At 41.9% G+C, this 15,242-nt stretch overlaps 3 protein-coding genes across 4 annotated transcripts in view; 2 read left to right on the top strand and 1 right to left on the bottom strand.

The window, feature by feature from the left end:
* The first annotated feature begins 1,338 nt into the window (after positions 1-1,338).
* On the top strand, positions 1,339-2,103 carry LOC140552058 (gap junction beta-3 protein-like). Its single transcript, XM_072675995.1, has one exon. The coding sequence runs from the start codon at positions 1,339-1,341 to the stop codon at positions 2,101-2,103; it is 765 nt and encodes a 254-aa protein (XP_072532096.1).
* A 1,133-nt stretch (positions 2,104-3,236) lies between these two features.
* Positions 3,237-12,731, top strand: tmem54b (transmembrane protein 54b). Of its 2 annotated transcripts, XM_072675993.1 has the most exons (6): positions 3,237-3,343; positions 5,214-5,404; positions 6,446-6,505; positions 7,282-7,473; positions 10,421-10,552; positions 11,530-12,731. In XM_072675993.1, exons 1-6 carry the CDS (start codon positions 3,331-3,333, stop codon positions 11,755-11,757), a joined length of 816 nt encoding a protein of 271 aa, XP_072532094.1. In that variant the 5' UTR covers positions 3,237-3,330; the 3' UTR covers positions 11,758-12,731. The 2 variants fall into 2 exon arrangements, with proteins under 2 accessions (XP_072532094.1, XP_072532095.1); XM_072675994.1 differs by having other exon boundaries at positions 3,237-5,404.
* A 151-nt stretch (positions 12,732-12,882) lies between these two features.
* The window catches only part of hpca (hippocalcin), a 46,223-nt gene continuing 43,863 nt past the window's right edge, over positions 12,883-15,242 (bottom strand). Inside the window, exon 5 of the mRNA XM_072675996.1 lies at positions 12,883-14,838. Within this exon, the coding sequence (XP_072532097.1) occupies positions 14,741-14,838 (98 nt within the window). The 3' untranslated portion in view covers positions 12,883-14,740. The remainder of the gene's footprint in view (positions 14,839-15,242) is intronic.

Here is a 15,242-nt window from a genome sequence, read left to right as displayed (position 1 = left end):
TAGAATGAAACAAGGAATGAGCAGGTGTCCCAATACTTTTGGCCACATAGTGTGTATAACTGTGCTAAATGGTTCTCTGCCTGTATAGATGGCTCTTCTTTATGATTTATGACTTCTGTATTGTTTATTAAATACCCTTTCACACACCTACTAGGGTTCTATTGTTGTTAAACCAAAGCAAAGAAGCAACTCTCAGTGCTGTAATGGTCTGGAGGAGCATGGATGGTACACAGAAATAAGGAGTGCTGCCATTACATCTGATATCACACACTAGATTAAGTGGTGATGGTATGAAATGATTAGTAGAAATACTGGATGTCATCTTCGCACTTCCCTCTTAAACCTTAAACATCTACTAAAAGAAAACTATGTACTTCACAGTACTGCAATCCATGTGGCCACTTTAAAGGTCTCCTCCCATGTCAAAGCTGCAAGATAAGAAAGTTTCAGAGTGGTGAAACCACACCTCTTACTGAAACATAAGAAAAAAGCCTCTGTCCTTCCACACAGCACAGGAGTGAATGGATGCCAGAGAGGAAGCTGGTTTGCGATGACCCTGGCAAGAGACTCACATAGGAAAATGCTGGATTAAGCAGTTTTATAGAGGTATGTTCCCTCACTAATTTGCATTTTAGTATGGGGGTAAAACTAGGAAGCAGTACATTATAATGTATCTTTCAGTGATTATTCTGACAGTGACAGCAGATAGGCCTACCATAAAAATGCATATCCTAATACGAGTGCACTTATTGTGAACACATAGCAGATTCTAGTCACAACTTGGTCCAAATTTCTAGGACCAGCAGTAAAAATGTGACTATTAAATAAATATTTAGAAGTGATATTATTAGCATGACTACTTGTGTAAAAAATAGAACTTATTAGAAGTAGAAATTTTAACATGAATTTCAGAAGTTTTTGGTCTTTCAGCCTCTTTGCTTTAATCGTAGAGTTCAATCAAGCTGGCATGGTCTCATGAGTTAGTGCAGACGTCTCTGCTGAGTGGATGAGATCCTTCTGTGGAAGAGATAAGACTAAAAAAGGCCCAATTTTATTAATAAAGAGGACCTAAATATGATCAATGACTCAAATTTGCTTAAACTTGAGGAGTGACCTAAAAAGTGACCCCCTTGTAAAATATGCTCATGTGTCTAATCTGTCTCTAAACTCTCGAATTCTTGAACTCACATAATGAGAGTGGTTCATCTTTTGTTTCTATTAGTTTATAAAGGTTGGTTATCATATCTGCACCACTTCAAGTCATCCTCTGCAATTTCCTTACAAAAGACCAGACTCCCATCTGACTGCAGCCTCCGTTAACAGATCTAATCTACACTCATGGATTGGAAGACTCTCGAGACGCTTCTCAGCGGGGTCAATAAATACTCCACAGGTTTTGGACGCATCTGGCTGTCCTTGGTGTTCGTGTTCCGCGTCATGGTGTTCGTGGTAGCGGCGGAGCGAGTGTGGAACGATGACCAGAAAGACTTTGACTGTGACACCAAAAGACCTGGCTGCCCCAACGCCTGCTACAACTACTTCTTCCCCATCATACACACGCGGCTGTGGGCCTTACAGCTCATCTTTGTCACCTGTCCTTCTTTCCTGGTGGTGATGCATGTGTGGTACCGTGAGGACCGTGAGCGCAAGTACCGCCTGACCCACGGAGAGGGCGCCAAACTCTATGACAACCCTGGGCAGAAACACGGTGGCCTGTGGTGGACTTATCTCTTCAGCCTGTTCTTCAAGACAGCCATAGAGGTGGGCTTCCTCTACCTGCTGCATCTGATCTACCACAACTTCGACATGCCTCGCAGCGTGGTCTGTGACATCGAGCCCTGTAGGCAGGTGACGTGTTACATAGCACGGCCCACCGAGAAGAGGGTCTTCACGTACTTCATGGTGGGGGCCTCAGCTGTCTGCATAATCCTGAACGTGTCCGAGATCTTCTACCTGATCACCATGCGCATCTTGCACCTCACCCACAAAGGAAGCCACGTCACTGAACGCAGGAGATGTGTAGAGTGTGATGGCTGTAGTATACCAATGGCACCTTTAAACTACAAACCAGCTTATACAGAAAAGGCAGAAAAGCAGTCTTAACATTCTGGATTCCCACAAAAGATACAGGTTTAATACATAGCCTACAATCCAGTTTACATAGAAAGGACAGTTATAGCATGTTTAATATTTGGAACAAAAATAACAAAAATTATTCTAAATTTAAAGTCATTTTATCTATTTTTTTCCAGAGCAATAAGATGTTGGGAGTGAGTTTTACACAAGAAATGTCATATGATGATATGATATGATGATTCCATTGCCTTTTCCCACCATTATTATAGAAAGACAAGTGTGTTTTCTTTTTTATTGTGGTGAATGTAATGTGATTATAAGTAATACTATAATGTGTTTTGAAAAGAAATGTTTCATATTAAAAATATATATTTCTTTGTGGTTTGTTGCTAATTACTGAAAGGTAGAGCTAAAAAAAAAAAAAAATTTTTACATGTTTTAAGAAATGTGATTCTGTTTAGAGAGTGTATAACATGAACAGACCAAACTGCACAGAATTCAGGTCTAAAAAAACCTATCACGTCAAACATAATAATATTTTTTATTTCTAAAAAAAAAAAAAAAGCTTCCATACATTTAGGGCACGATATACAGTACTAACGCCCCCTTCTGGTGACCTACCTTCCTGCAGGTTTCACCTCCAACTCCAGTTCACCAAACACTGTAGTAAGAAGCCAGTCTAGCTTCGTGGGTAGATTAGGCTTGTATCTGAAGTCAAAACAGTTGTTTTCAGAAAGACCATTTAGAAATAGCCTCCGTCTGGTGGCGAGCACTTGTTTTTGTTGTTGTTATTTTATATATATATATATTTTTTGCATATGCGACTGTTTAGATGTCCACTTATTCTTTTACATTTACATTTTACAATTTTAATAAAATAAAATAACATAAAAATATCTGTATATGTAGACCCTGTAAAAGTATTTCCTTGTTTAATTAAAGCCTGGTAGTACAGAGTCAGCAGATCTTCGCCTACCTGAGGAGAAAACGCTCCGCTGGGCGTGGCCTGTGCGGTGACGTCAGTAAACATTCACATAGAGCTACAGTACACAGAGCGGGTGCTCATAGGTCTGCCTATGAGCGCTTGTGCTCTGTTAATAGCAGATCTGTCTACACCTTGTCTGTTGAATGCGGATTGGAACCGGAGCCATGTGGAGGTTTGTGTTGGTGTCTGAGTCGGTGTCTCTCGGCACGGAAGCTTGTGTTTAACTTCATTTGCAATGACTTAGCTGCTTCTTAAGACGCTGCTTAAAGATGGTCAACTCAGGTGAGTCTTAAATGTGTGTACTGGACATGAATGTACTGTTTTAGCGGCATGCCAGCAGGTGTGAGATGGCTATTTGGGTGTAACTGAGATGAACCGCTCTAGAGTCAGTCTAGTCTCAGGTGTTGCTGCAGAGGAAGGGCATTTGGGTATTATCATGCAAACTTCTCCATTAAAGAGCAAATACAGAACACGTATTATACCAGCTTCTGTTTCCTTAAGGGCTTGTGGACTCACTTATTTTTCTGTCTGACCTGATCAGATCATTTTAGGCCTTAGTCAGATGCTGAAAATGCTCTCATAATGGATATTTATAATGGAAATGGACAGTTTGTCATTTTGTGAACTGACTCTTAATGGGTTTCATAAGTAGCTAGCTAGCTATTAGAGCATGCGTTTAAACTAACAGTCCCAAGGGCTTTTCTGTTCTCAGAAGTGAAGTCTGAGCTCTTTCTGTTGAGCCTGTAATACCAGAGCTGTGTATCCACTGTGTAATGATTAATGGAGGTGACATGTCTGATGTAGCCTTTACCTTGACCACCGTGTATGAGATCAATACTGGGATCAGTGTAAAGTATGGCTTGGCTTCGGACTCACAGGCCTACTTCACTTCTGTTATTTGGTGGTGAGCAGCTTCACTTTAGCTCTGTTAGTGTGAATGAAGGACCAGAGCCCGTATTTATGAAGTTACTTTGAGCAGAAGTTCTGATCTAGGATCAGGTTCCTATGTTCTGTACACTGGCCTCTCTGAAAATCTTACAGGCCCAGCTTTCTGTTTTGGCAGCTTGAACCTTTATCATATTACGTTTTGAGAGAAGTAATTCCTCTACTGTGTGTTTTTTTGTGTGTGAAAGCTCATCTACAGCAAACCAGTCTAATCACATTCAGTCCAGTCTCCCAGAGACTGGACAAAAGCACATTCTGGTCAGTCAGTATGTATGTGCACACACACGTGTATGAAGCTAGGTTGCAAAGTCATTAGCCGGTCAGATGGTCACTTTGACTTCTTCACTTTGGCCTTTCTGTGAAAGGATCACTGGTCTGAGTGGGATTTTATTTGGGTTAAATGTTTCAGTGAATGGAATGAGCATTTTGAGTATTCTCTCACTATTGAACAAAACCTTGTATCTCCAAAATGGGAACTTTAGAGGAGAATAAACAATCAATCAATTTTAATGAAAGTTAATATAACAGTTTTTCCCAGGTAATATTGAATAATTTGTTTTCATTTGTTATGTTTTTCATTTATCATATTTATGCTTATTCAAGGTTTTGTTCTGACATCAATGTTTACTTTTATATGAGATATGTATTTTTAGAATTAAGTAAATTAAATCGAACATGAGCAGAATGCTTAAACTACAATGGATAAATAATTTAAAAAAAGCATCTATGCTGATGTACACTATATGTCCAAATGTTTGGGGACACCTGTAGAGAAGTGCTACCAATGGAATATGACTCTCTGGAGCACCTATTGGCATCATGGCTTATGCCATTGAGTTGTGGAGCAGTAAAATTGTGACCTCTGGAATGATGGTGCTCCATCCAGTACTTTTAGGGTGAGTTGGGGATGAAGTGGAGCTGGTGGTCATCCAACATCCTGACCTCACTAATGCTTTATACTGCCATTTATAAATACATGCTATTTATAATGCCACAGTAATGCTCCAAGAACTAATAGAAAGCCTTTTCTGGACTGTAGATACAGGATACACTCTTGTTTCTTCTGAAATCCATGAATGAGCAGGTGTCCAAATACTTTTGTCCATATAGTGTATGGTTTCATATATATTATAATAACATTTATTTATTTTGGACCAGATAAGAGGTCATGTGTATGTGTATGTATGTGTGTGTGAGTCTGTCATAGGGGTGTACTGTGCCAGTATGGTGCAGCCCAAGTTCTTAATGAAGGTTGGCCTGTGTATGGTGTTGGTGGGCCATGTGAACTTCCTGCTGGGGGCTTTGGTACATGGAACAGTGTTGAGGCATGTCAGCCTTGGTGCCCAGACCCTGGAGTACAGCATCTCTAACATCTTGGCTCTAGCAGCTGGCCTTGAGGTGAGAAATACCGCTCATGCCACAACTGTTTAGGTACTTCCGTCAGATATTATCTCTAACCAATACCAAGTTACAAGTTAACCAATACTGTTATCTCACAGTAAGGAGTGATACAGACTTATAATGTAATAACTATATAGAGCATAAATCAGAATACGAATTATACACAGGTACATATACATTTAGCAATTGTTAATCAGGAATGCAGTGATATGGGAATTTGGGCCCTAGTATTTACATTTATTTACATGCCAGCGCTGAAAGGTTTATTTATAAAATCATTGGAGTTGGCCCTATATCTTCACTATATAAACAATAAAGTATTGGGACACCTGCTTTTACATTTCCTTTGAAATCAAGGGTATTAAAAAGAGTTTATCCTGTTTTTGTTGAAGTAACTGTCTCGGCTGTCCAGGAAAGGCTTTCTACTAGATTTCTACTAGAATTGATTGCATTGAGTGCAAAAAGTGTTAGTAAGGTCAGGATGGTGGGTGATCACACCCCACCCACCTCTTCCTAACTCCCCAACTCATTCCAAAAGTATTGGATGGGGCATCATCATTCCAGAGCTCAATGCTGGTTTTTTTTATACCCCTCTAGCCCAGCATTAGGCATGGTGCCAGCATTTCCCAAACATGCTGTTCTTTTGGGGTGCAATACATCAAATATCGGTTTAAATTGTTGTTGTTTTTTTTGTTTTTTTTTGGATGCCAGTGTGATACTGATGGAATCTGTTCCTGTGTTAACCCTAGAACATATATTGAACAAAAATGACTGGACATTTAAAGGGGATGAAACTGATCAACCCTTGTCTAGAGTATATTTCCTATGTTTTACATGTTGGTCCATATTTATCAGCCTTCTCAGAGGATGGAGCCTGATGTGGCCAGAGAAAGCCACATTGCAGAACACACAAACTGATTTGTTGAAATCTGTCGAACAGATAAACTGAGAGGACCTGATCTGATAAATTGCTGTACAGATCAGAATGAGTTGTTGCCTCCATACCACTCATTTGTTTTGATTTCTTTTTCTCTGCAGGGAGTAATTGTTGGAATACTGGCTATAGTCTTTTCTAAAAATGAGAAGAGCCAGGCACTGGTAAGTCAGTATTACTAACTCACACACACTTGTTTTTATTGTCCTCTTGCCTAGTGAATTGTCTAGAGGATCCAGTTTGATTTCAAGCTTTTCTGCTAGCTCACCATGACTCCTCCCCTGGTCACATTCTGCTCATTCTGCCTGACTTCTCAGGTGCTTCAGGAATAACAGCCTGAACTCTTGTCCTAGAACAACACTCCTTTCTGGGTGTAGTGTACACTGATGGCCTTTTCACTGCTGTGATTTCCAGTACAGCCATGACAATCTAATTTACATGCAGAGTAATGACCGGGACAGTTTCTTAATAATTTCTGGTCCTAGGCAACATCCTACCTAGGGTTGGGTGGTATCTTTGTGTCACACCATCATACCATCTCAGAATATTACAGTGATCTAGGGATTACCAGGGGCGGGGAGTAGTGAACATTGCACTTCTACATTTCTGTGGCTTCCATACACTCTCAATCTAGATCGTCATTTTCAAATACCATCCTAATGTTGAGATACCGTCAACAATTTGGATATATTGCAGCATACAGTCTTACCTTTACACCACCTAACCTTAATTCTACCACTTTTCATCTTTAACCATTGAACAGAATTTCTTGTATGTAAGGAAAAGAACCGTTCAGTAAGAGAATAAGTACTTTATTCTTATACTTATGTCTGTCTCTGCTATGTTTCTGCTGCTGTTGTCTCCCTCTTGTGGTATAATGTGTGAGTGCAAGTCACTGCAGCGAAGTTGTTAGTCACTAAAATGCCTCCTGTTTGTTCAGATGTGGTCTCTCTGCATGCTGAGTGCGGTGGGTGTTCTGCTGGCCGCTGCCTCAGCCATTGGCCTGCTGTTCTCCCTGGTGTGGACCATCGTTCATGGCAGCAAAGGCCTCCTCCTCCACTGCAACTTACGTGACGACATGAGCTACTTCAGCATCACTGACGAGTGTCCCTTTGACCCCACCCGCATTTACGTGAGTAACCAAGAGGAGGTGACCGGTCAAGCAGTCTGTGATCTGACCGCAGCAGGGTGAAACTATTTTCAGAAGATAATGCACAGAAACACTGTTCCTCATGTTTTTTTTGCACATTTGGTGGTCATCAGTTAGAAAATGAGTGTCACAGTATGTAGGAACTTTATCATAATATATATGTGGGTCGTCGCTGTCACTCAAAAACCTTGTATTTACAAGAGTCTTGCCTAAGGACTTGTTTGCCAAGAACACACAGAAACTCTGTTTTTTTTCCCCCTTTTTTTTCAATACGAGTTTCTTGATCAGCTCCACAATGTTTCAGACCCACTCATAAGGATGCACACAAACATATGCAGATACACTAAAAGTCCAAATGTTTGTGGACACCCCTTCTAATGAATGCATTCATCTACTTTAAGTTGCACCCATTGCTGATACAGATGTGCAAATGCACACCGACAGCTTGTCTAGTGCCTGTGGAGAAGTACTGCCAGTGCTTGGGCTTGATGTTCTCCACTCTCTCAAAGCTCAAAGTTTTATGCACTGTTTATGTGATGGGGGCAGTTTTGGTGGTCTACCAGGATACATGGGGGGTCTGCTTACGCAATCCCCTCTACTTGCCACATACACTGTAAAATTGTGTCTAATAAGATTCTAATGTCTAATAATCTAATGTTCTTAGAATTCAGCTGAAAAATGATGGACATTTTGAAATGGAAATTGTCCAGTTGTCCTGAAATAGTCTGAAACATGGTCTACAGTGGGGAAAAAAAGTATTTATTTATCCCACTTAAAAAAAAATGAGAGAGGCCTGTAATTGACATCATAGGTAGACCTCAACTATGAGAGACGAAATGAGAAAAAAATTTCTGAAAATCACATTGTCTGATTTTTAAATAATTTATTTGCAAATAATGGTGGAAAATAAGTATTTGGTCACCTACAAACAAGCAAGATTTCTGGCTGTCACAGACCTGTAACTTCTTCTTTAAGAGGCTTCTCTGTCCTCCACTCACTACCTGTATTAATGGCACCTGTTTGAGCAAAAATCCCAGAACCACATGGGGGGACCTAGTGAATGACCTGCAGAAAGCTGGGACTAACATTACAAAGGCTACCGTCAGTAACACACTACGCCGCCAGGGACTCAGATCTTGCAGTGCCAGACGTGTTCCCCTGCTTAAGCTAGTACATATCCGGGCGCGTCTGAAGTTTGCTAGAGAGCATTTAAATGTTCTGGAAGAGTATTGGGAGAATGTCCTATGGTCAGATGAAACCAAAGTAGAACTGTTTGGTACAAACGCTGAGTTGCATCCAAAGAACACCATACCAACTGTGAAGCATGGGGGTGGCAACATCATGCTTTGGGGCTGTTTCTCTGCAAAGGGACTAGGACGACTGGTCCGTGTACATGAAAGAATGAATGGGGCCATGTATTGTGAGATTTTGAGTGCAAACCTCCTTCCATCAGCAAAGGCATCGAAGATGAAACGTGGCTGGGTCTTTCAGCACGACAATGATCCCAAGCACACTGCCAGGGCAACAAAGGAGTGGCTTCGCAAGAAGCATTTCAAGGTCCTGGAGTGGCCTAGTCAGTCTCCAGATCTCAACCCCATAGAGAACCTTTTGGAGGGAGTTGAAAGTCCGTGTTGCCCGCCGACAGCCCCAAAACATCACTGTTCTAGAGGAGATCTGCATGGAGGATTGGGCCAACATACCAGCAACGGTGTGTGCCAACCTTGTGAAGACTTACAGAAAACGTTTGACCTCTGTCATTGCCAACAAAGGATATATAACAAAGTATTGAGATGAACTTTTGTTATTGACCAAATACTTATTTTCCACCATTATTTGCAAATAAATTCTTTAAAAATCAGACAATGTGATTTTCAGAATTCTTTTTTTTTCCATTTTGTCTCTCATAGTTGAGTCTACCTATGATGTCAATTACAGGCCTCTCTCATCTTTTTAAGTGTGAGAACGTGCACAATTGGTGACTGACTAAATACTTTTTTTCCCCACTGTATATTTATAGCCATAGTGAGCGCAACGGACAGGGCTTCTTTTACAACCTTGCCTCGAATAGGAACCAGCGTATTATATGGTCTGGATTTCTGCTGCGTGTCTGAAGGGTGATTTAAAGCCGAGCTGCCACTGTAGAGTTTTACAAGTTTACACCACTTGGAGTTGTGCTCTGATGCTCTCTGTATTTTTTTGGGTAGGGGGAGGCCACCTTTATTACGCGTTCTTGCCTTTTGCTCCTGTTACAGCTGTTAGCCGCTGCTAAGCACACAGACGTCACACTCGCTCCCCCCATCAGGCCTGCTAATATTGTAGATAAAATGCTGTTATGTAATCCTGTGTGGTTTGCAGGGATTCATTGTGTCCGTTAAACCATGCTCACGATGATCCCTCAGCAACAATAGTATACACTAGGAGAGTGAACTGTTCCCTTGCTCACTCACTCACTCGCTCGTTCTGTTTTCTTCTCTCTCATTCTTACTCTCTTACTGTTTCTCTCTCGGATTGCTTTTGATCTCTCTCCTTCTCTTGTCTTTCCATCTCTCTCTGTCTCACGTTCTCTGCTCCCTTTGTCTCTCTCTCCACACACTTCACCCCCCATAAGGCAGGAGTTTTATGATCTTCTCAGTGCAGTAGGGGAGCTTTGTGTGTGCGCTGCAGTGTGTTTTTAAGAGAACAGACTCTCATAAAGCTAGTTTTTTTTCAGAAGCCTCTGAGATGGTCTCCTCTCCCTCCTTGCTGACCATAACTTCATATGAGCAAGGCTGGAGGGAGTTGATTGGTCACAGTGTTGCACCACAGCTGGAATGCTTGACAGCACATTATTGGCTGCTCTCCATCAAAGCTCCATCCAACTGTCATGTAGTGTGTGTGTGTGTGTCTCTCTCTCTCTCTCTCTCTCTCTCTCTCTCTCTCTGTCTCTTAGAGTACCACTCTGATCCTGTGGGTGCCGTTGATTGCCATGAGTGTGGTGGAGGTGGCGCTTGCAGGCCGTTGCCTCGCCGTCTGCATTAGCTTCATCCGCCGCAGACCAGCACCACAGTATGAACGCAGAACGGTGTGTGTGTGTGTGTGTACACTACTACTATTTTTTAAAATACCTCATGTTATTTAATACAGTGATACTCAACAGTTTTGGTCAAAACCCATAAATGCATTTGAGGCCTGTGGTGGTCTGAAACTATCATACAGTCATGACATACGTGTGAAAGCATGACATTTTTACATATTTAAACATCTGGTGAATAATCTTGTGCAGTCTCTTTCTGAGTCCAAATGTTTGTGGACACCCCTTCTGATGACTGCATTCGGCTGTTTCAAGTTGCATCCATTGCTGACACAGATGTGCAAATGCGCAAAACATTTGCATATGTGCAAACACAGCTTGTCTAGTCCCTCTAGAGCAGTACTGCTGATCAAATAGGACTCTCTGGAACAGATAAACATTAAACGTTTGGCACCATGAATAATGGCAGGTGTGGACTAGAGAGGTATAAATCCCCCCAGCATTGCACTGTGGAGCAGTGGAGATGTGTTCTCAATCCAATACTTTTGGGATGATGTGGGGAGTTTTACCTGAAGAGTAGACAGTGTTACTCCAACAAAAGCAAGAAAAACTTTTTTAATACCCTTGATTTTGGAAGAAGCAATGAATGAGCAGGTGTGTCAATACTTTGGTCCCTATAGTGTAAGTCACTAGGGAGAGATGACCTTAAGGGAAAAGAAACACTACAAGAATCTCAATCCCATCAAATGCTGAGGTTTACACCCCTGCTGTGTATATAAATGGGTGCAACATGTGACATGTGATGACTCACGCCGTCCTCTGAAGTAAAGGTGTGAGAGAGAGAAGTATATTTTGGCACATGTATGACTCACCCATGGGTCTTCCTGTGTGTGCTTGTGAATGTTTGGGTTTCTACGTGGACATGATGGATGACTCATACTGCAGCAGGACTGTAATGTGTGTGTGTGTGTGTGTGTGTGTGTGTGTGTGTGTGTGTGTGTGTGTGTGTGTGTGTGTACTGTTTTCAGGTGAAGACCCTCCGAGCAGCTGAGCCCCTAGTCCCCCCCTACCATGCTCCCCCACCCGACCGTTACCGAGGCGACGGAGAGGAGAGGTTGCCGGAGCGACCCCCAGAACAGCATGAGCTGCTGCGCGCGTCACCGGGTCTGTACAGCTCCACCCGCTCTGCCCCAACCCGGCCATCCCCCGCCCGCTTCGACAGGGGCCAGCTCAACAGGGCCAGCTTCTGGATCTAATTACAGGCCTCACTGCTGCTCTGGCCAAACTCAGGCCCTGCTGGAATGAAGGTCAATTACGCGAGCCTGTAATGGCCACATTCCACAGGAGTTTACAGACTGACAGGACACGCAGCTTGTGTCTGCTGGTTTACCTTCAAGTACGCACTAGTCAAAGTGCTCTGCTGCTGTCACAAGGCATTCTGGATGGTGAAGGCTTCCTGACTTACTGCCTAGCAAGATGTGTGTGTCTGTGTAGCTAACTATATTGTGAATGGATTATGAAGTGAATTAAAGGATATGAATTGCTTATGTTTGGCCTACCTCTGCCCTCAGAGGAACTACACAATTTTCACTACAAATTTCAGTTCATTGGTTAGAATGTAAATTCATTTAAAATTGTTGTATTTAAATTGGTACATTGAAAAGGTTACCTGCTCAGATCTCTATTTCGTACAGTGGTAGTGATGGGAACCAGGCGTTGCAATCTCTACAAAACAAATACTGCCATTTTATTTACTATTCAAACCCACCAATAAAAATGTTAACCCCTTAAATCAAGGGTGGACCATGGGGACTGGAGGCCAGCACAGTTTGCTGATTTCCTTGCTCTAACAGACCTACTAAACCTGGCAATTAACAAGTGAGTTGAATCAGGTGTGTCTGAGTAAGAAAAGCCCAAAAAACTATGCGGGTGTCCAGCCCTCAGCCACCCCTGCCCTTAATCGTATCGTATAAACATTTGGTTTGGCTGATTTTGTGGAGTGCCACAAGGTGGTTTTAGGGCCTATGAAAGTGATGTAAATTATATTAGCAATGAACTGTGGTCTTACAAGTTTTCAAGGGGTAGTTAAGCAGGAATTTTGAAAAGGCTGTGGAATTCCTCTGTAATATTTGAATGGTATACATGGGCAGTAATACCTTGTGACCAGAACAACCTATTTATTTTACCACAAAACATTTAGCCTTTAACTGGAAGGCTCACATCTGTAATTTAAACACAAATAAATAAATGAATATAAATAACTGTGCATTCGTTGGTTGGTCTGTCTGATTAACTAATTTTACCCTGTGTTGTTGGTGAACAATGGTGAAGATCAGGCTGGTTGTGCCAGTATCCCGTCACGTAACCACTCTGAGACAAGGTTTCAAACACATAAGTATATTTGTCATCAGTATCAGCAAAGGGGGACAATCATGACGTCCTCGCATGAGGTTTCCATGCAACATAAAAGAGGGATAGTGGGGTTGCCATAAGGGTGCAGTCATATATATTATATGTATATTGACTCAGTACGAATATGGAAGCGATGAGAGGTGCTGAGATGCTAAGAGCTGTAGAGCGAGACAGAAGGTGAGGGTGTGTCGATATTGGGTTGGTGGGGGTATTGTGGGGGATATGCTCTCGGCTGTTGTTGCACGAGAAAGAAAGATGAAAGCAGTGATATAGATACATATATAATTTTTTTTATACACTCCTTCAGTCAAGAGTGGAAACAAGCCCTTAGTGCTATCGCGCAATACCTGTGATACCTCTCCTCTTGAATTACAGATGCAATTTGTCTGTGGGTGAGATGTGGTCCTAAATCACTGGGCTGTACATTCCTTCTGTGTTGTACAATAATGATGATGAAATTACAAACAGATCTTTTGCTAGTACCTTCTGCAAAATATGTCATGGTATTTCATGGTGTGGAGGAAATTGCCACTTAAAACAAGGGGTTCAAAAAACACAGCATTACCTTAAAGACGTACCGTATTGTTACGACACAAAGTGATACTAGAAAGTTAACGCGCATACAAACGCACCCGTACACACACTCACACATGCACCGAAAACATGCGCACGTCACACTCGCATTCTCACGCGTGCGCACGCACAAAGCGCCTCAGGTCATATGTGCTACAAGCATCTGATTCCAGAACACAATGGAATGTCTCCCCTGATGCAAATGTGTCACACAATGCTTGGCCAAGCCGTCAGCTTATAACAGTTCGCCGCAGACGCCGGATAGAGCTTCAAGTCTCTCTAATATCTCTGTTCAGCAGTAATAAAAGAAGTCTTCCTTCAGAGCAAAATCAGCAGCGGTTAACTCCCGGGAGAGTCAAGCACTGATGATTTCACAGAGTTGATCCAAAAAAAAATAACAGAAGTAAAACTGCCAAAAAAATAAAATAAATAAATAAAGAACATATGATGTAAACAATACATACATATATATATACAACCAAAAAAAATATGAAATAAAATCAACAAAATAAAACAGCGGGATGTTCAGCCTTCTCTTAATAAAGGAAAGATCATAAGCGCCATAGCAACACACTTAAAAAAAATAAATTAAAAAAAATCCCAACACTCAGTCCATCAGTCTGCATCTACTGGAGGCTACGGATTTGAATACTCTCCTCAAGCTACATAATACTGTCTTTGAATGCAAGCGAGTAAAAATACATCTACAGTTGCCTTTTGTCTATTATGTCCTATACGTATTTATACTGTATATACACATCAGTATGGATATAAAAAGGAGAACGATGACATCAGAGAACAAAAAAAAGGAAAAAAAAGGAGACATATCAAACACATGGTGGAGTGAGAAGGGGTGTGTGTGGGTGGGTGAGGTTGGGCAGGAGTGGGGAGTTGGGTGGGGAGAGGGGGTTAGGTGGCTGTGCATGCACAATTCCCAGGGAACAGTCCCTCCCAAAAACCAGGAGCCTGGAGCAGGGTCAGTAGCAGGACAGTGAGCCGAGCGCTCCGCGGGCCTCCGCGGAGACGCGGACAGACGCAGCGCAGCGGACACGAGACGTCGTTTGCAGGTGTTGTCTTTTGTTCTTCAGATGTAGGCGTGTCCTTTCTCAAAAGAAAAAAAAACAACTGAACGGAAAACAGACTTGCATTTTTTTTCGCTTTAAACTCTTCCGTCCAGAACACTAATAACAATAAGAGACGACGACCTTCATGCATTGAGCGTCTGCTCCTCTGGGGTGGGTTAGTGGGGAGGACTCAGAACTGCGAGGCACTGCTGGGGTCGCACTGCAGTAGTCGCACGATGGAGGGGTCACTTTTGGCACCTTTTATGAACTCCTCCAAAGAGAGCTTACCTGGAAGAAGGAGACAGAAAGAAAGAGTGAGACTGAGGAACATGGCAGAGCTGCTGGGAAATTTATCAGAATAGTTTGGACTATGAACAGTTCTTATTATTATAGTACTATGGTCTCCATATTGACTCATGTTTAGTAGTGTCTAAGCTTAGAGGTATCTTTGAATTCTAGTCTATGTAAACTAGCATCTGCTAAATGCCATAAATCTAAATGTAAATGTAATGTAATTATTAAAGTTCAGAGAATCCCAAGACATGTTTAGTCTCTGTAGCACAGGTAGCCACCATAAAGCTGTGGTCACTTTAGGCTGTCAGCTAATATTCACCAGTGAAATTGCAATTATTTCAATGGGATTCGCAGTGATGAGCATTTATGTCTCTGCATCTTCCAGCACAAATAAATTT

This window comes from Salminus brasiliensis, chromosome 3 (assembly GCF_030463535.1).
Source record: "Salminus brasiliensis chromosome 3, fSalBra1.hap2, whole genome shotgun sequence".
NCBI classification, from domain to species: domain Eukaryota; kingdom Metazoa; phylum Chordata; class Actinopteri; order Characiformes; family Bryconidae; genus Salminus; species Salminus brasiliensis.
Note: the sequence above shows the minus strand (reverse complement) of the source record. Positions and strands in the feature narration are given on the sequence as shown.

Bases quoted from the DNA above. Each gene is read 5' to 3' on its own strand.
- LOC140552058 (XM_072675995.1), top strand. From the start codon at position 1,339: ATGGATTGGAAGACTCTCGAGACGCTTCTCAGCGGGGTCAATAAATAC.
- tmem54b (XM_072675993.1), top strand. The intron at 5,405-6,445 runs GTGAGAAATACC...TTTTCTCTGCAG, and splicing joins CTCTAGCAGCTGGCCTTGAG to GGAGTAATTGTTGGAATACT. The intron at 6,506-7,281 runs GTAAGTCAGTAT...CTGTTTGTTCAG, and splicing joins ATGAGAAGAGCCAGGCACTG to ATGTGGTCTCTCTGCATGCT.